Source organism: Stenella coeruleoalba, assembly GCF_951394435.1.
Source record: "Stenella coeruleoalba genome assembly, chromosome: 17".
NCBI lineage: Eukaryota > Metazoa > Chordata > Mammalia > Artiodactyla > Delphinidae > Stenella > Stenella coeruleoalba.
This window is the reverse complement of record NC_137163.1, coordinates 68,183,173-68,203,052: the sequence shown is the minus strand read 5'-3', so window position 1 is coordinate 68,203,052 and position 19,880 is coordinate 68,183,173. Positions and strand designations below refer to the sequence as shown.

At 42.0% G+C, this 19,880-nt stretch overlaps 2 protein-coding genes across 6 annotated transcripts in view; one reads left to right on the top strand and one right to left on the bottom strand.

The window, feature by feature from the left end:
• The window catches only part of CSPP1 (centrosome and spindle pole associated protein 1), a 107,586-nt gene extending 96,008 nt beyond the window's left edge, over positions 1-11,578 (top strand). For 3 of the 4 annotated variants that reach the window (XM_079902345.1, XM_079902344.1, XM_079902342.1), the window contains 3 exons: positions 6,266-6,375; positions 8,195-8,333; positions 10,207-11,578. In XM_079902345.1, coding sequence (XP_079758471.1) covers positions 6,266-6,375; positions 8,195-8,333; positions 10,207-10,418 — 461 coding nt within the window. In that variant the 3' untranslated portion in view covers positions 10,419-11,578. Of the gene's footprint in view, positions 1-6,265; positions 6,380-8,194; positions 8,334-10,206 lie in introns of those variants that run through there. The other variant, XM_079902343.1, reaches the window with a different exon arrangement.
• Positions 11,579-12,132: 554 nt separating this feature from the next.
• The window catches only part of ARFGEF1 (ARF guanine nucleotide exchange factor 1), a 137,502-nt gene continuing 129,754 nt past the window's right edge, over positions 12,133-19,880 (bottom strand). The window contains exons 35-39 of one of the 2 annotated variants that reach the window (XM_079902340.1): positions 19,481-19,620; positions 17,871-18,039; positions 16,660-16,798; positions 15,235-15,352; positions 12,133-13,643 (exon numbers count right to left, since the gene is read on the bottom strand). In XM_079902340.1, the coding sequence (XP_079758466.1) occupies positions 13,479-13,643; positions 15,235-15,352; positions 16,660-16,798; positions 17,871-18,039; positions 19,481-19,620 (731 nt within the window). In that variant the 3' untranslated portion in view covers positions 12,133-13,478. Of the gene's footprint in view, positions 13,644-15,234; positions 15,353-16,659; positions 16,799-17,870; positions 18,040-19,480; positions 19,621-19,880 lie in introns of those variants that run through there. The other variant, XM_079902341.1, reaches the window with a different exon arrangement.

Genomic DNA, 19,880 nt, shown 5'->3' with positions numbered 1-19,880 from the left:
TCCTAGGGCCATCAGGGAATTCTCCCTTCTACATGTTAGTTTTATTTCATGTCAATTACTTTATATTTTCAAGTGATCAACGTTCCAAACTAGCCTATATTTCTTTCTCAGTTTTTTCTTTTCTAATGAGTTTTTCTTTTGCAAGGAAGTCATAGTGTGGAGAGTGAGTAAAGATAGAGAAATCAGTAGGAAATAGGGATGGGAAGATAGCTCATTAGACGTCAGGGAAATGTGACCAGTTCCTGCTAATAATGAAGACAGTCTGGGGCACTCAAGACAGTGGCTCGGAATATTTCATTACATAGACCTTATACTAGACCAAAGATATGCAGTCTGTCTTGATTAATGGTCACCACAAGCAGCCCCTAGTCATGACTGTTGCCACTGTTCTGATGAGTGTGGGTAAGGCTGGTAGTGTGAATGCTTTCTTTTTTTTTTTTTGAGAAGTCACAATCTGCCAAATACAATTTGAATAGGCCTACATCTTTTAAAGAAATTGAGAGGTGGGGGAAGTGGAGAAATGTTGGTCAAAGAGTACAAACTTTCATTTATAAGTTGAATATCTGGGGATATAATGGACAGCATGGCAACTATAGTTAATAATACTGTATTTTATACTTGAAAGTTGTTATGAGAGTAGAACTTTAATGCTCTTACCATAACAATAATAACAAAAAAGTGGTAATCATGTGAGGTGAAGGATGTGTAAACTAGCCTTATTGTGGTAAACATTTCACAATCCTCACATTGTGCTCCTTAAACTCACACAGTATGTCAATTAATTATATCTCAATAAAGCTAGGAAAAAGCCCCAAATTGACTGTAATAACAATAAAAAAAGAAATTGAATCAATAATTAATAACCTTCCAAAACAGAAAACACCAGGTCCAGATGGGTTCAGTGGTGAATTCTACCAAACATTTATTGAAGACTTATACCAATTCTCTACAGCCTCTTCTAGAAGATAGAAATAGATGGAATACTCCTAACTCATTCTCTGTGGCCAGCATTACTCTAATACCCAAACCAGACAAAGACATCATAAGAAAACTGTAGATCAGTAGCAAATCGAATCCAACAATGTATAAAGAGAATTATACACCACGACTAAGTAGGATTTATACCAGTTATGCAAAACTGGGTTACATTCAGTATAATTCATTCAAATATAATTCATTGCTTTAACAGGCTAAAGAAAAAAATCTTCATTATCATCATTATCAATAGATGCAGAAGGATTAAACAAAATCCAACACCTTATTCATGATAATTGTCAGCAAACTTAGAGGGGGACTTCCTCAACTTCCTAGAGAACATCAACAAAAAACCAGCTAGCATTTAGTGATGAGACACTAGCAACTTTTCTGCTAAGATAAGAAACAAGGTGAAGATGTCCCCTCTTACCACTCCTCAACGTCATTATGGAAGTCCTAGCTAATTCAGTAAGGCAAGAAAAGGAAATAAAAGGTACACAGATTGGGAAAGGATAAATAATACTGCCTTTGTGCACAGATGACATGATTGTAGGAAATGTGAAAGAATCAATCCCCCACCACCAGAAACCCCCCCCCCAATATTAATAAGCAGTTATAGCAAGCTTGCAGAATACCAGGTTAATACACAAGTCAATCATTTTCCAATATACCAGCAATGAACAAGTAGAATTTGAAATTTAAATGCAATATCATTTACATTAGCACCCCCCCAAAAGAAACATTTAGATGAAAATCTTACAAAACATGTACAAGATCTATATAAGGACAACTACAGAACTCTCATCAAAGAAATAAAATAACTAAATAAATGGGGAAATATTCCATGTTCATGGATTGGGAGACTCAGTATTGTCAAGATGTCAGTTCTTCCCAACTTGATCTGTAGATTCAATGCAATCCCAGTAAAAATCCCAGCAAGTTATATTGTGTATATCAACGAACTGATTCTAAAGTTTATATGGAGAGGCAAAATACCCAGAATATCCAACAGAATACTGAAGAAGAAAGAACAGTCAGAGAACTGACTTTCTATAAAGTTACAGTAATCAAGACAGTGTGGTATTGGCAAAAGAACAGACAAATAGATCAGTGGAACAGAATAAATACCCTAGAAATAGACCCAAACAAGTATAGTTAACTGTTCTTTGACAGAAGAACAAAGGCAGTACAGTAGAGAAAAGATTGGACATCTACATGCAAAAAAGTGAATCTAGACACAGACGTTACCACCCTTCAAAAAAATCAACTCAAAATGGACCACAGAGCTTCCCTGGTGGCGCAGTGGTTGGGGGTCCACCTGCCGATGCAGGGGATGCGAGTTCATGCCCCAGTCCGGGAAGATCCCACAAGCCGTGAAGTGGCTGAGCCTGCACGTCAGGAGCCTGTGCTCCACACCGGGGAGGCCACGGCAGTGGGAGGCCCTGTACTGCAAAAAAAAAACAAAAAACAAAAAACAAAATGGACCACAGACCTAAAGGAATCAGGCTCCCTGACTTCAGACTATACTACAAAGCTACAGTAATAAGAACAGTATGGTACTGGCACAAAAACAGAAATATAGATCAATGAAACAGGATGGAAAGCCTAGAGATAAACCCACGCACATATGGTCACCTAATCTATGACAGAGGAGGCAACAACGTGATAGAGAAAAGACAGTCTCTTCAATAAGTGGTGGTGGGAAAACTGGACAGCTAGGTGTAGAAGAATGAAATTAGAACACTCCCTAACACCATACACAAAAATAAACTCAAAATGGATTAAGGACCTAAATGTTAAGACTGGACACTGTAAAACTCTTAGTGGACCACCTGGAGGGGTGGGATAGGGAGGATGGAAGGGAGGGAGACGCAATAGGAAAGAGATATGGGAACATATGTATATGTATAGCTGATTCACTTTGTTATAAAGCAGAAACTAACACACCATTGTAAAGCAATTATACTCCAATAAAGATGTAAAAAATAAAATAAAACTCTCAGAGGAAAACATAGGCAGAACACTTTGACATAAATCACAGCAAGATCTTTTTTGATCCACCTCCTAGAGTAATGAAAATAAAAACAAAAATAAACAAATGGAATTGAAACTTAAAAGCCTTTGCACAGCAAAGGAAACCATAAACAAAACAAAAAGACAACCCACAGAATGGGAGAAAATATTTGCAAACGAAGCAACCAACAAGGGATTAATCTCCAGAATATAGAAACAGCTCATGCAGTTCAGTATCCAAAAAACAACCCAATCAAAAACTGGGTGGAAGATCTAAATAGACATTTCTCCAAGACATACAGAGGGCTAAAAAGCACATGAAAAGATGCTCAGCATCACTAATTATTAGAGAAATGCAAATCAAAACTACAATGAGGTATCACCTCACACCAGTGAGAATAGGCATCGTCAGAAAATCTACAATGAATGGTGGAGAGGGTGTGAAGAAAAGGGAACCCTCCTACACTGTTGGTGGGAATGTAAATTGGTATAGCCAATATGGAGAACAGTATGGAGGTTCCTTAAAAAACTAAACATAGAACTACCAAATGACTCAGCAATCCCACTCCTGGGCATATACCCGGAGAACACCATAATTCAAAAAGATACATACACTCCAGTTTTCACTGCAGCAGTATTTACAATAGTCAGGACATGGAAGCAACCTAAATGTCCATCAGCAGAGGAACGGATGAAGAAGATGTGGTATATATATACAGATACAGTGGAATATCACTCAGCCATAAAAAAGAACAAAATAATGCCATTTGCAGCAACATGGATGGACCTAAAGATCATCATACTGAGTGAAGTCAGACAGAGAAAGATAAATATCATATGATATCACTTATATGTGGAATCTCAAAAAAAAAAAAAAAGGGTACAAATGAACTTTTTTACAAACCAGAAGTAGAGTCACAGATTTAGAAAACAAACTTTTACCAGGGGGTAAGTGGGGCAGGGGGAGAGAGAAATTGGGAGACTGGGATTGACATATACACACTATTATATATAAAATAGATAACCCGCTGTACAGCACAGGGAACTCTGTAATGACCTATATGGGAAAAGGATCTAAAAAAAAAAGTGGATATATGTATATATATAACTGATTCACTTTGCTGTATACCTGAAACTATCACAACATTGTAAATCAACCATACTCCAATAAAGATTAAAAAAAAAAAAAAAAAGGACCATAGACCTAAATGTAAAATGCAAAAACTATAAAACTCCTAGAAGATAACATTGGAGAAAACCTAGAAGAACTTGGGCATGGCAATGGCTTTTTAGATTCAATGCCAGAGCACAATCTATGAGAGAAATAATAGATAAACTGGACTTCATTAAAATTAAACTTCAGTGCTCTGTGAACGACAATATCAGGAGAATAAGACAAACCATAGACTGGAAGAAAATATTTGCAGAAGACACATCTGACAAAGGACTCTTATCCAAAGTACACAAAGAACTCTTAAAACTCAACAAGAAAAGAAACAACCCAATTAAAAGATGGGCAAAAGATCCAGACACTTCACCACAGACAGACAGATGGCAAATAAGCATATGAAAAGGTGCTCCACATCATTTGTCATCAGGGAAATGCAAATCATGTGTCATCAGGGAAATTCAAATTAACACAAGAGATACCACTACATACGTATTAGAATGGCCATGGGACTTCCCTGATGGTCCAGTGGTTAAGAGTCTGCCTTTCAGCACAGGGGACATGGGTTTGATCCCTGGTGGGGGAACTAAGATCCCACATGCCCCAGGATAACTAAGCCTGTCAGCTCTGGAGCCTGTGCACCACAACTAGAGAGCCCACACACCACAACTGCTGAGCCTGTGTGCCACAATGAAAGATCCTGCATGCTGCAGCTAAGACCTGACACAGCCAAATAAATTTTTTTTTTTTTTGCGGTACGCGGGCCTCCCACTGTTGTGGCCTCTCCCGTTGCGGAGCACAGGCTCTGGACGCGCAGGCTCAGCAGCCATGGCTCATGGGCCCAGCCGCTCCGTGGCATGTGGGATCCTCCCAGACCGGGGCATGAACCTGTGTCCCCTGCAACGGCAGGCGGACTCTCAACCACTGCGCCACCAGGGAAGCCCTTAAGTTTTAATTTTTTCAAAATAAAGTTGGGGAAAAAATTCTAAATGTTTTAAGTAATATATTCAACTCCATGGTCAAATAGGCTGTTGGCCCACTTTGAATGGCTGTGATCCAAAAGAATGACAATTCCAAGTGTTGGTGAGGATGTGGGCACACTAGAACCTTCTTACAATGTGAAATGGTTCTACCTCCTCCAAATGCTAAACATAGTTACCATAACACCCAGCAATTTCACTCCTAGGGAATATACCCCAAAGGGATGAAAACATATGGCCACAAAAAGACATGTACATGAACATTCATAGTAACATTATTAATAATCTCCAACGAAAAACAGTTCAAATGTCCATCAACTGGTGAGTGCATAGGCAAAATGAGAGATATCCATATGGCATAGTATTACTCAGCAGTAAAAACAACAAAAAAACAAACAGAAAAGAACTACAGTTGACCCTTAACAACATGGGTTTAACTACATAGGTCCACTGAATAGAGTTTTTTCAATAAATATAGTACCTGTATTTCCATTTTACAGATCTTTAAACTTAAGTGTGGGGGATGTCTGTGTTTGATTAGAGATCACAGTATTTGGAATCTTTAGAAGTAGGGTTTGAGTCCTGATTCAGTCCACACTGTTTCAGCTTCCTGCCCTTGGGTGAGTCATGTATCATTTCCTTTGTTTTTGAGGCAGATAGCAGTATGTGGATTTTCAACTGCACAGGGGGTCGGCATCCCTAATCACCATGTTGTTCAAGGGTCAACTGTACTGATACATGGTACAACATAGATGAACCTCAAACACATGCTAAAGTGACAGACACAAAATATTACATTGTATAACTCCATTTATATGGAATCTCAGGAATGGTAAATCTCCAGACTGAAGGCAGATCAGTGTTCACATGGGGTTGGCAGGTGGGAGTAGGGAGTGATTTTGCCAGTGAGCACAGGGGAACTTTTTGAGCTGATAGAAATGTTGTAAAACTTTGTAGTGATTGCACAATTCTATAAAAATCACTGAACTGTGAACATTTATAGTGGGTGAATTTTACTGTATGTTAAATAACATCTTAATAAAGCTATTAAAAGACAGTCTTGGTTTAGCTCTGAAGAAAACCATGTGAAATGGTGGATGTTTAAGGCTTCTCCCCGTGTGGCCTCTAGGTGCGTATGGCGAGACATATCCTGCCATCGAGGATGACGCCCTCCCTCTGCCATCACAGCTGCCCTCTGCGAGGGAGCGCAGGAGGAACAAACTGAAAGGACTCGACTTTGTATGTATGATATGTCCTTTTCTTTTTTCAAGTTTAGGAATGAGAGGTCTGGGTTCTGACCCATGCTAAATTGGTATAGTCCAATGAAGAGAGAACTTGCTCTGGAATAAGGTAGACATTGGTCTGAACCTAGGCTCTACCACCAAATACTGGATGACCGTGAGCAGGTTATTGGACTCAAAAGGTCATCTGAGTTACAGCATACCTGTAACATTCCTTTTATTGCTGAGTAATATTTCATTGTATGGATATTCCACTATTGTTTATCCATTCAACAACTGATGGACATTTGGGTTGTTCACACTTTTTCTGTTATGAGTACTGCTGCTTTTAACATTTGCATACAGATTTTATAATGTTTTCATTTCTTTTGCTTGTGTGTGTGTATACACACACATACCTAAGAGTAGAATTGTTGGGTTACATACTAACTACATTTAACATTTTGAGGAACTGCCAGACTGTTTGTTTTCCAAAGTGGCTGCACCGTTTTACATTCCCACCAACAGTCTATGACGGTTCCAGTTTCTCTACAGGCTGGCCAACATTTGTTAGCGAGTGTAAAGTGATATTTCATTGTGGGTTTGATTTGTATTTTCTTGATTAATGATGTTGAACATCCTTTCTTGTGCTTCTTAGCCATTTGTCGATCTTCTTTGGAGACAGGTCTATTCAAATCCTTTGCCCATTTTCAAATCAGGTTGTCTTTTTATTGTTGAGTCCTAAGTTCTTTATAGATTCTGGATACAAGTCCTATATTAGATATATGACTTGCAGATATTTTCTTGATGGTGTCCATCGAAAACACAGAAGCTTCTAATCTTGACAGAGGTACAGCTTATCAATCTTCTTTTTTTGCTTGTGCTTTTGGTGTCGTATCTAAGAAACCATTGCCTAACCCAAGATCATGAAAGTTACTTCTGTGTTTACTTCTAAGAGCTTTATAGTTTTTGCTCTAAAAGTTGCATCAGTGAATCCACTTTGAGCTAATTTTTGCAAATGTTGTGAGGTATAGGGGTCCAAATTCATTATTTACACGTGGATATTGTTACTCTGGTACCATTTGTTGAAAAGACTCTTCTTTCCCCTAGTGAATTTTATTGGCTTTTCTGCTCGTAAGTATAAGGGCTTATTTCTGGACTCTTCTGTTCCATTCACCTATGTCTATCCTTATGCCAGTACTACCCTGTCTTGATTTTTAAAAAAATATATTTTATTTTTGGCTGCATTGGATCTTCGTTGCTGCACATGGGCTTTCTCTAGTTGCAGTGAGCGGGGGCTACTCTTCGTTGTGGTGCACACGCTTCTCTTGTTGCAGAGCATGGGCTCTAGGTGCACAGGCTTCAGCAGCTGTGGCTCATGGGTTCTAGAACGCAGGCTCAGTAGTTGTGGTGCATGGGCATAGTTGCTCCGTGGCATGTGGGATCTTCCTGGACCAAGGCTCGAACCCATGTCCCCTGCATTGGCAGGCGGATTCTCAACCACTGCGCCACAAGACAGAAGCCTCCCGTCTTGATTTTATAGCTGGACTGATTCTTAGCCCCTACGTTGCAGTTTTTTTCCTTTTTTGTTTTATAATTCCCCACCTTTATCCAGTCTGGCAGCATTTATATGTTATCACAAATGCTAACCCTTCATCTAAGCCTGCATGGATAAACATCAGGAGTTAGAATATAAATGCTATAGATTTTCATTTGTTTTATTTTGTTCATTACACTATACATTTACCAAGGGCAAGAACAGGTTTTGACTCACTGGTTTATTCTGAACATATTTCACATTAATGATCGTTTCTTAAGTTCTCTTTTCTTAATTACAGGAAAGCAGTCATCCTAACGTACCACCAGATGGTCTCTCTTTAAAATCTGTATCCAGTGTAAATATCGATCAACTTAGAATGAGAAACGAGGAACGAATGCGAAAACTGAATGAACTTCAGGATAAACCTGTTAATACAGGTAAATGGCCAAGTTTAATAGCCAACAGCAGATTCTGTGAGAACTCTTAAACCTGCTTCATGGAAGTTTTCACTAATGGCTGAGGGACAGAGGAAATGAGTTTTGAAAGCCTTTGACTTGTAGGGCCTAGAACACAGTAGCTATTCAGCAAAACCAGGACGAAGGATTAATTTTGCATCAGATTCTTTCTACCAGAGGGGGTACCCTTTTTTGAGTGGATTCTAAACAGATAAGTTTCTGTGTATTAAATATATCCAGGCTTTGCTTTCAGCAGGGAAAATGTTGATCAGTATTGGCATCTCGCTTCCCTGCTGAAGTGAGAGATTATCAGAAGTCAACTTTAAAACCTTGAGTTCTTTGTGTGACACATCTATTATAAATCTGTAGTGCTACAAAGAAAACTTTTTTACCTTGTTACTTGGGCTTCTGTACATAGATATAAACAGAAAATAGATATTTTTTGCTTTAAGTCAAAGTATAGTCTTCTCATCATGCTGGGCGTTGCCGTCTCTCACTGCTTTGGTGAACAGCAGGTTAAAGCTTATCACTGAGCACAGGCAGGCAGGATGCTTCCTCAGGCAACTAACGAGCTCCTCCGCCAGCCCTAGGCCATCTTCCTTATGGAGATGCTGTTAGTCATTAGGATAATGTGACAATATTATAGTAATAAGCCTTATTAATTAGCTTTAGCAAATAGCAGAGTGGTCTATTTGGACAATTCTCTTTATTGTGTTAAGCTACATTACAGTAATTTTCTAATAGCAATTTTCTTAAGATTTTTTTAGATCCAATCTTTAATATTTGTTAATTTAAAACTATACTCAGTCTCTAGGAGTAAGCTGTCATGCATTCTGATGGTGGTAATTTCATACCAAATACCAGCAAACATGGTAAACTGATAGAGCAGTACTATTCATATCATATCTGGAAAACTGTGGACAGTGGGAAAGGAATGCCTTCTTTTTGGCTAAAAGGCATTTTAATCTGTACTAAGAATTACCTATTCCTCAATTTCTTTTAGAACCAATAAATTGAATTAATATTTAACAGGGATATATACTTGAGAGAAAATAGACCATTTGAAGACTCTCCTCTTTTTCAGAAGGCTTTCAACTTCTAAACTTTTTTTTTTTTTTTTTAACATTGTCCTTTCAAACAGGAGCTTTTTGGTACGATGTGGATTGATTACTCATTACATTGAGTGCATATGTCCCTTTACTGAGGTAATCTTTCACAGACCAGGAGATGTAATTTAAAAAAGTAAATAAATAAAGAAATTGACATCACAGGGCAGGAAGACAGATTTTCCTATTATTATTATCTAATAAGTAAAATACAGATATAGAAGTTGAGTATAACCAGTTAAAAGAATGCAACATAAGAGCTATATCTCTTAATGGAGTAAACACAACTTCTTAGATAAGGTATAAGAATGGATGTAATTTCATCCCCTGTCTAATGCTTTCCTAAAATGACCTTATTTCCTCAAAGCAGTGTTATATTCAGTAGGCTAGGAATATTTCCAAAACCTTGCTAAATTAAAAACAAAGTTTTGCATGGCATCCCTCAGGTGACACAGAGTAAGACTGCTGACACTTCTACAGTCAACATTTGGTGCCATCTCCTCTGCTATCCTTGGGTGCTGCTACCAGTACCATGGAGTCACCTTGGTCAGTTGATCGTTTTTTGTTTCTGTTCCTGGGTTTGCTCTCCTACCTCTAAAAGGAGGAGGTCTGAACAAAACAGGACAGTGTAGAACACAGTACTGCAGAGAAGCGCAGAGCTCTAATGGGTTAGACTACAGGAGACTTCTGTTCACATGACCTGCCTGCCGCCCGTGTTACCTGAGTCATGTCTCTCTTGCCTCCATTAGATGATGAGAGTTCACTGGTTGACCCTGATGACATCATGAAGCACATGGGTGACGACGGATCGAACTCTGTAGCAACTGAGCCCTGGCTCCGCCCGGGCACCTCAGAAACGCTGAAACGATTCATGGCGGAGCAGCTGAGGCAGGAGCAGCAGCAGGTTCCTGTAAAACCAGGTACTTTCACTTGGCAGGGCCTGTCTACTGCACACGGTTAAAATAAATCTGTATTTGGACCCAGTAGTGCCTTTTAAGGTGAAAAGAATGTGAAATCTGAACCTTAATGATATGTGCTACTTTTGGCCCATACTTGGCAGTTACTTATGTTCCATCTGTATATAAGGTGTATTTTTTTTCCATGATGATATATATGATGTATAGTATGTACATAAATAAAAGGACATGATTACTAAGTTATATAATGTAGAATTGTATAGAATTACTTTTGCACAAATTTTGCCATAAATTAGGGTGGTAATGAGCTCTTGGAATCAACTACCATATGTGCATTATTTAAAATTCTGCTTGTCAGTAAGATAAGGTGAATAAAACACAAGTGTCTTAACAGTACTGTAAAGCCAGAATACTTTGTCATATGTATGTCTGCTATTATCACTATTCAGAATAATTTTTCATTTAGTAAATATACTGGTTATAGCTGTTGCTATGTAATGAGAGAATCAAATGTGCTTATTTCCATGTCATTTATTAACTACTGATTCAGTATAAATGATGGGAGTTGTTAATGATTATATTCCCGTGAGCCATGCACTTAAGTGTCACATCTTTCTGCCTCTATTTTTGTGCCAATGAAGGCATTATGTTTGCTATTTATATGATTTAACTACTTATTGATAAAAATAAATTATTTTTATTACAAATGTCAATTTCTTATTTTAACTGGAATTGAGGTTTCTAGACAAGGTGTTCTAGAAGTTGAAGAGAGGCAGGAACACCCAGGGGTAAAGGATGGGGATTGGAATCCTTGCTGTGCCACTGTGGACCCTTGGGTGAGTTAGTTTTTCTAATCACTCCCTCCCTAAGAGGTGCCTTTAAAAAGGTAAAGACTAATTCAAATTCTTGGAAATAATTCTTAAGAGTCCAGCACTGTGACTGACAGCTAAGAACACCCCCAGGCACTGATTGCACATTTCCACTGATGTAATTAATGGGACACAAGATCAGATAGGTCTACCTCAAGTGTGAAACTTCTGATATTTTGAATTTCAGCTGCATGTAAATTGCATGCTAATGTTTGTAATCGAATCATTTATTTTACTTAAAGATTTTTCTTCTTATATCTTCATCTGAAAGTAATATGAAAGCCTCCATCTCTGCTAGAGAAGAGTCCTGATATGATACCATACAGTAACAAATCGCCAGGCCAGGTCATTTGAAACACTTACCGTCAGAGGCCAGAAGGTCACGGTGGCTCCTGGCTGTAGCATCCAGCTGGGCTTGAGCAGGGCTGTGTCTTGGGGGTAATAAATGTAGTGCACTTATAAATGCTCTGTTCACAGTGACTACTCACGATCTAAGAGATGCTACAGCAAAGACCGAACACGTCTCCTGTTTTTTAACACAACCATCAAAATAAATAGTCTTGACATGTTCTATTTTCCTTTTCATGCTGTCGTACCATCAACTTGGACTCCGAGGACACACGATGGCAGCCCTGTAAAGTGCTCCAAAGTTAACTTCAACTTTAGCTCCTTCTCTCAGGATTCAAATAGTGCAGCCTTATTCTGGGTTAATAAATACACAAAATATTAAATTATGAATAGCCTATAGTTGAGAAAGCAGGATATGGGGGAGGCTGTAATGCCAGAAGCTGGAAAGAAACTATCTATCAGAACTAAAGAGCATCATGGAATTTACATGCAGCTGTGAATGAGAATATCCTTTTCCTGGTTGCATGGCTTTTAATTAAAAAAAAAAAAAGTCAATGAAACATGGGGCTGTGGATTACACAGGTTTTGATTGCACTGATGAAATAATCCAAAAACTTTATTGACCTATAACCTGATTAGAATATGCCAGATGAGAATCAATATTGTACAGAAAGTTGTACAGAATTTTTTTACATAGAAAACTTTACATCTGTACCATATACATTTTATCCATCTGAAAAAATTTTCTACATCCACTGTTAATACGGAATGCTTGACAATCTTGTCGTTTTGTTTAACCATCAGAGCACAATTCACAGTATGAACACATTTCCAGTAAATCTAACTCCCCCAAACCATGCCAGATTTGTTATTTTAATATATTCAACATTAAATTCTGTACATAGAGTAAAATCTAAATCAAGCCCCGCCACCCAAAAGAAAAGAAAAGGAAGTGACAGCAACCGAGAGTCATTTTGCAGTGATTCAAGTTTCGGTTCATGAAGGATCATTCTATTTTAATGGCTCATCTTTAAAAGCCCGAAGAGAAGTGTATTACAGGTGGTTATGTCAGCAGGGATATTTTCTACTTTCTTTGTTGTTGATCATGACAAGTGTCAGCCACAACAGCTTCTGGGCTTGTTAAACCCTCAAAGTAATCACCCCCTAAAAAGGGCAAAACCAAAATCCCCACAAAATAAAAAAGACAAAAAGCTCAACCCAGATGTTTAGTGCATTTGACAAAATATTATAGGTACTTAGCAAATGAATAAGAAAATAAAGAAAGAAAATAAAACAGTGCAGGAAGAACTATATAATGTTTAAGATTTTTATATTACAGACCTGCATCTCTGTACAATTTTTCACAGAAGGATGATTACCAGTATCTCAGATAGCCTGAGTGTGCAAAAATCTTCAGAATAAGAATACCATAGTTGCTTAATATCTTTTACCATGAACAATAATTTCTTCTTCTCCCCCCAACCCCCAATTATAAACATTTTATCCTTCAAAATACAGCTCTCCTGAGTTGTACTTCTTGCAGAAGTTCAAATCTTTACATCTAGAGTTCTTTGGGTAAGTTTCACTTCCACACCTGCCAGAAATATGTGGGGCTCTCCCTGCCACCAGGACAGGGAAGGACACGTGAGCATATAAGCTGACACTGTGGGAAAAAAAGCTCGTGAACCCAACACGACAAACAATCCATCAGGTTACAAAAAGGGACTGGAGCACTGCAGGTTCGAGCTGAAGTTCTAAGCTTCTTTATCAGTAACCCTTAGACACTGCAATTCAGAGAAACCATTTTTCAGGTAGGAAACCTCAGCTCCGGGGTCCTTTTGAAGAATGGAGGGATGTAAACGCCAACAGAAAAATATTAACTTCCCATCATTGCTTGTTTGTTCCAAGTTCCTGTTCAGGTGGTTGTGATATCTGAAAAACTACTCCAATTCGCAGAAAAAATCTTCTAAGAACAGCACGAAGTTCAGGAATCAAGTCAAATTGCATAATTTCACATAAGAGAGGGTAGTAGAATGATGCGTGAGCTTTAAACTGGGGGGAAACGAATTTCTCTGTTAGTAGTGCTTGCACTGCAAACCACAGAACCTCAAAGTGCCCTGCGAGGCAACCCACTTGGGGGCAACGCCCTGATGGGTGAAGACCGGAGACGCGTCTGCATAAAGCAGTGATTATTGATCATGCAATTGAAAGATTGAGAAGTGTTCAAAACTTAATACATACATTATTCACTTGGTTATCTATCCTTATTTTGAAAAACATTTTCCATTACATTTCCTTGACAAACTTATGACAAATGTTTAGTATTTATCATTGTTTTCCCTGGGTAATAAGCAAAAGAAGGAAGCCAAGCAAGACCCACAGCTGAGTTTTTATAAGCTATGGGGTATTGAAACTGCATCTACCTAATACTGCAATACAAAATATGAGGTCTCCAGGCAAAGATTATACCTTCTATATTTATAGTTCAACTGATACACTTTGTATTTTTGCTGTAGTTCTGAATACTAGTTGTCTGCCTATTTTCTGTCCTTTTCTGCTCTCCGCACCCCACAAGCTACAAGTAAGCAGTAATGACACACCGTGGTCAGAAAGCAAACTGTGGAATAAGGCAGACGGGTTGGAAGTCCTTCTCGGCCACTTGGCTGTTGGTGCCTTAAGTTACTTCTCCAAGCTTTACCTGGCCCACGGGTCAGAGGGACACACACGTGGACAGAGCATGCCGCTTGGGACGGCTATCTGTGGGGCACCGAGTAGCATTACATGGCCTCTACGGGGTCCCAAACACCACCATGGCCTGACGTGTCAAAATTCAGGCCACCAGACTAGGCATTTTTAAAACCTATTCAGGGATCACAGTAACCCATTTCCATTTTAGTGGGCTGAAAGTTGCTACATTTTTTAAAGAGTGAAATGCGTATTTCTGAAAACTAAATATATATATATATATATAATATATGTATATATTATACACACACACACACACACACACACACACAGCTATACATTTATATTTCATCTTTATTTCTACTGGCTTAAAAGTCTTAAATGAGTTTATGGCCCATTCACTAGATCTCTGGGTCGCATGGAACCAATCAAAATGCCAAAGGAATGGCTGAAGCCTGGAGCACAGGCCTGGGGCCCAGACGCAGCCGTGGTTGGGGGCGGATGGAGGGAGGGCTGGTCAGCAGTTTTTTTTTTTTTTTTTTTTTTTGTGGTATGCAGGCCTCTCACTCACTGCTGTGGCCTCTCCCACTGCGGAGCACAGGCTCCGGACACGCAGGCTCAGCAGCCATGGCTCACGGGCCCAGCCACTCCACGGCATGTGGGATCTTCCCGGACCGGGGCACGAACCCGTGTCCCCTGCATTGGCAGGCGGACCCTCGACCACTGCGCCACCAGGGAAGCCCTGGTCAGCAGTTTTGAAAATGGGGCAGAAGAGACTTCAGGGGGCAGGATGGGAGTTGACCATGTGTGGGAACCCAAGTTGCTTGTCAGGGTATCTTTAGGATCCCTCCCCTACTGAACCCCTACAGAATCACTGACTGGAGAACTCGGCGGGGTGAGGTGGGAGCAGCAGGGGCCGCAGCCCGGATGCCAGTGAGGCTCGGGGTGCTGTACTTACCCTATTGTCGCTGATCTTCAGGACTTTAGTTAGAAACAAAAGCAGTAAGTTAGTCCAGGCTTCCCGATGACTTTCCGACGTTAGGGTAAGGAAGTAACTCAGGGCTTCGCTGCAGACACTGGAACAGAAAAGGTTCCCTGTCACATGTGCTCGCACACCTGCTGGTATGACATTCACAGAGAACAACTGAGACGAGGAGGGCAGTGGTTCTTAGGAACCTGCCAGACGCCTTGTGTTTACATTAACTGGAGTGTCAACATAAACATTTATACGTTTGCCAAATAAAGATATCAGAAGAAGCCACTGCAGCTTACCAGGAAACACACAGTTTCCAAGTTTCATTGAATGCAAAGCCACCGCGCAGGAGCGCATACAGGCTTGGCATCAGGAGACCTGGGCTGAAACCTGGGGTGACCCTTCCCCTCCTGCATTGTGACCGGGACGCTTCTAGGCCTTAACAATCTCATCAACAAGATGGGGAAACAGAGCCCAGGTGACCGCTTGGCGTTCTAAAATGAATTTAATTGGTCTCTGAGAACATCTATTCCCCCAAGAAGACACAAAACTACAATGTAGGGGCTTCCCTGGTGGCGTAGTGGCTTAAGAGTCCGCCTGTCAATGCAGGGGACACGGGTTTGAGCCCTGGTCCGGGAAGATCCCACGTGCCATGGAGCAACTAAGCCCGCGATCCACAACTACTGAGCCTGCACTCTAGAGCCCGTGAGCCACAACTACTGAAGTCCGTGCGTCTAGAGCCCGAGCTCCGCAGCAGGAGAAGCCACCGCAATGAGAAGCCCGCGCACCGCAACGAAGAGTAGCCCCTGCTCGCTGCAACCAGAGAAAGCCCGCACGCAGCAGCGAAGACCCAACGCAGCCAAAAATAAATAAATAAAAACACAATGTGAACAGCAGTATTGCTTCTGAATGGCATGTTTCATTCTTAGTGTGAATTTAAATTTTAAAGGACAGAATCTTAACATGTCATGAAGTAAAAATGGAGTGCAAACAAAACAAAACACCAATAGAAACTCCACACACTTTTTCAAACTAAATGCAGGCAGGAAGGTTTTCACTTTCTGAAAACCACAGATGGATTGGTTTGTAAAAATGGAGCTATCTATGGCATGAAAAAAAGCCTAAAAATTACAGCATTTGAAAATTTTAAGACATAGAACTTGCTCCTTTGTCCTGTAGCAGCAAAAACAGACGTAATCTGCTTGCATCTCACCAACTGTGTGAGAGCACGTTTGTCTGTAAGACTGTGTTTAAGTTCCACAATCTCCTCCTCAGGCCCCAAGCCGGGCAGGGCTGTGGACTCGGTGTTGTGTGTCCATCCCCATCCCCGCCCCACACACACCGCGTGGCCCTTCCTGCTCTGAACCGAGCCGCGTGGGCCAAAGCCAGGAACCCAGCCCCGAGTCTTACTTTAAAAGCCTCTGCTGGACCTCCTCCCAGGCGCTGGCCCGGCTCTCATCCATGTACATCCGGAAGAGAATGCGCAGCCCGCAGGCCAGGCTGCTCGTCTCCTGCTTCAGAAGGTTGGGTTTGGATTTGCCCTTGAAGCCTGCAGAAGGGGGAAGGGCCGCGTTAGCAGGAGGAGACGCATCTCACGTGGAGGCAAAACAGCCTGCCTGGAGCCCATGTGCGTCCAGCCGTGGCGCCCAGGCCTCGCGCCCTCCACGGGGACAGGGTCACACGGAGAAGGCGCTGATACCTGTGCAGGGAGGGCGGGGGAGGTGCCTAGTCGGGTACTTTTGGGTTTAGAACTCCCTCCCCTCAAGCTGGGGACCCGAGATACAGAACAGCTTTGCCTGGGAAGGCACAACTCTTCAAACGAGACACACTTCAGCTCCGGGCACCCTGCGCAGGCTACACCCTGGCAATGGGGAGAATGGGCCAAAGGTGAGCAGCCCGGGGAGGGGGAAGGGGGAAGGGGGGGATGGGGAGGCCCTGGGGAAGTGAAGAGCCTGGTGACCTTGGCAGGAACAGTCCCAGCTGAACGGTGGCCACAACTTGGGTTGAATAAAGGGGAAAAGATAAGTATAGACTACTCCTTACAGAAGTGAGGTTGTGAACGGAGGAGAATGAACAAAGTCTGGGTGGGTTTAATGAGGAGCTAGAGAGACACTGGGCATAAAATAAATCACGCAAATGTAAGGCACCCGACACTGTCAGAAGAGTTTGTTGTTTAAGGAAGGGCAGCTTCCTTCTTTTTTCTGCATGTTCTGCAGCCTCTCACTCTCTGGCACCGTTTTGCACCTAATAGGTACTAGGTAACTATTTCTTAAATAAAAAATTAGCTATGTCAGTAAAATTATTATAAAGCTTGTTTTTTACTTAAAACTTCCAACTTGTTCAAAAACAAATCTACCTCCCACTTCAAAGCCCTGCACTTCCCTTCTGAGGTCTGGCCTCAGGAAAGGGCAGCTTGTAGCATGCAGCCGGTGTCCACAGGAAGGCCCAGACTGGGTAAACAAGACGAAAGACAGTCTGAAAATCAGTCGAATAACAGTTTGGCTAAACACGGGGGAGACCAATCTACCCAGGCAGCTATCTGGCTTTTATAAACCAGAGAAAGGCCTGTGGTACGGTGGCGCGGTTCACTGGGCAGGCAGGGGACCCCATCCACAGCTTACCCGCCTTCCACAGAGCCGTCCTCTGGTCATTGTTGGAGTTAAATGCTTTTGCAAATCTGTGTGACTCCAACAAGCAGTCCAGCAGCTTGAAGAGTTGTTGCGATGTTAGAAAGCGATACATTCCTTGGTCCTGAGTATCAACTCGAACGTCAAAGTCCACGGCGTCTCTCTTCGGGAAACAAACCACCGCAGCACACGCACCCCGTCACAGAGGTCAGTGAATTTAGAACTCAGGGCTCCCCGAAGACCCGTTTATGAGCAAGCCACAGAACTTAATCTGTGCTGCCTCAACAGAAAAGGTCCACCTTTTGCTATTAAATTTCCAGAAGCTTCATTCTGTGCATCCTAGTCGCCTCCGATGTCTTCAGCTCCCTCCCCACAGTTCCTGACCCCAGAGCTCTGCACCCACCGCCCCCTCGCCCTCCCCACGTCCTTGCTTCTCTTCACCAGTTTGAGGCCAGGGACTGTGAGTATAAATATTCTCGTGCATAAACCCCTCCCCTCCTCTTTTTAGTAACTGGCTGGCAAAACCGCCTACTCCGTTGTACCGCACAATACGCAAGACTGGAGAAGAGCGGGCTTTCTCTTTAGATCCAGGGGCTCCGGGCGCTGCCCTGCAATGCCTCCACACCCCTCTAGCCCACTCTGCTGCACGCCTCACTCGTGTTTTTCTCTTCTCTCCTCAAGGACCTAAAACTTTCTTCCCAGCCTCACCTGGTAGATGACTTTGCTTCCTATCTCAGTGAGAAAACAGAAGAATCTCCCACAGACTCCGGCCACCAGACAGACCAACCTGCCGAGACTTTCTAACCCACCCACTTTGCGTGCCCTCCTGTTACCATCGCGAACTGTCTGTGCTGCTTATTCCAGGCGCCCCCAGGACTCTGCGCCAGGCGCCCCTCCATTCGCTCTGAAAGACGCTCTAGCAACTGTCCCTCCCTCTTCTGCACTGTCTCTCTCTCTCTCTCCCGGAGGAGAGTTTTCCAGGCTGCCATACTGCCAACCTTAGTGACAAAACAAAGCGAACCCTTCTCTTGAGCCCCTCATCCTCCCCCCGTGATCAGTCCATTTCTCTGTACCCTCTCTTAACAGCAGAACTCCTTGACAGACTTACGGATATCTGCCGTCTGCAATTCCTCTCTTCTCTTGTACCCATTTTAATAATGCTTTTGTATCAACATTACAATTAGACACAACGTCAAGGTCAACCAAAGTCCACCAAATTGCTGGAGCAATTCTCTAGGGCAACTGTCGGGTGGCTTCTCACCTGCTCTACGGAACACCTGACAGGGCTGATCACACCCTTCTCCTCAGAACACCCTCCTCACCTGACTTGCAGGGCAGCGCTGTCTCCCGGTCTCCCTCGGCCTCCCTGGCTCTTGTCTTTAGGCAAGAGGACAAGAACCTGCCTCACCACCTGGAGCTCTAAACCACAGAGGCCCCCAGGCTCGGTCCCTGACCCTCCTCCCGGCTCTGTCCACTTCGTCAGTCCCACGGTTTAAAAGGCCATCTATGTGGCTGTGGTCTCTAGCTTGAGCTCTGCTCTGAAGCCCAGGCTGTGGCGCTACCTCCCCATTCAACAACAAGCAGTGGCCCTCGCACCCGCTCACCTGCGCTGCGGCTAAGTTTTCCGCGTCCTCCTTCTTACTTGTGGCAGGAAAGAACACGATGCTGTCGATGGTCTGGATGAGTTCCAGCTGCACAACACATTTAATCAACAGGGCGGCAAACAATTTTTGTTCTGGAAATTCTGTGAGGAAACCCACCCCAATGCACATGCAAACAAAAATTATTTTGAATCCTTTATAATTTCTATGACATTACAATGCTAAGGAAACATTAACACGTATGAAGGTAACCTGCACACATCACACTGAGGATAGCCTGCTTCTGCACATAAGCACTACTCAGTAAAAGCTTCATTTAATCGATATTTAGAAAAGCCTTAGAAAATTACCTTTTTAAGTAAACAAAAATATTCAAAATGACTTAGAACAGTGAATATGTTCA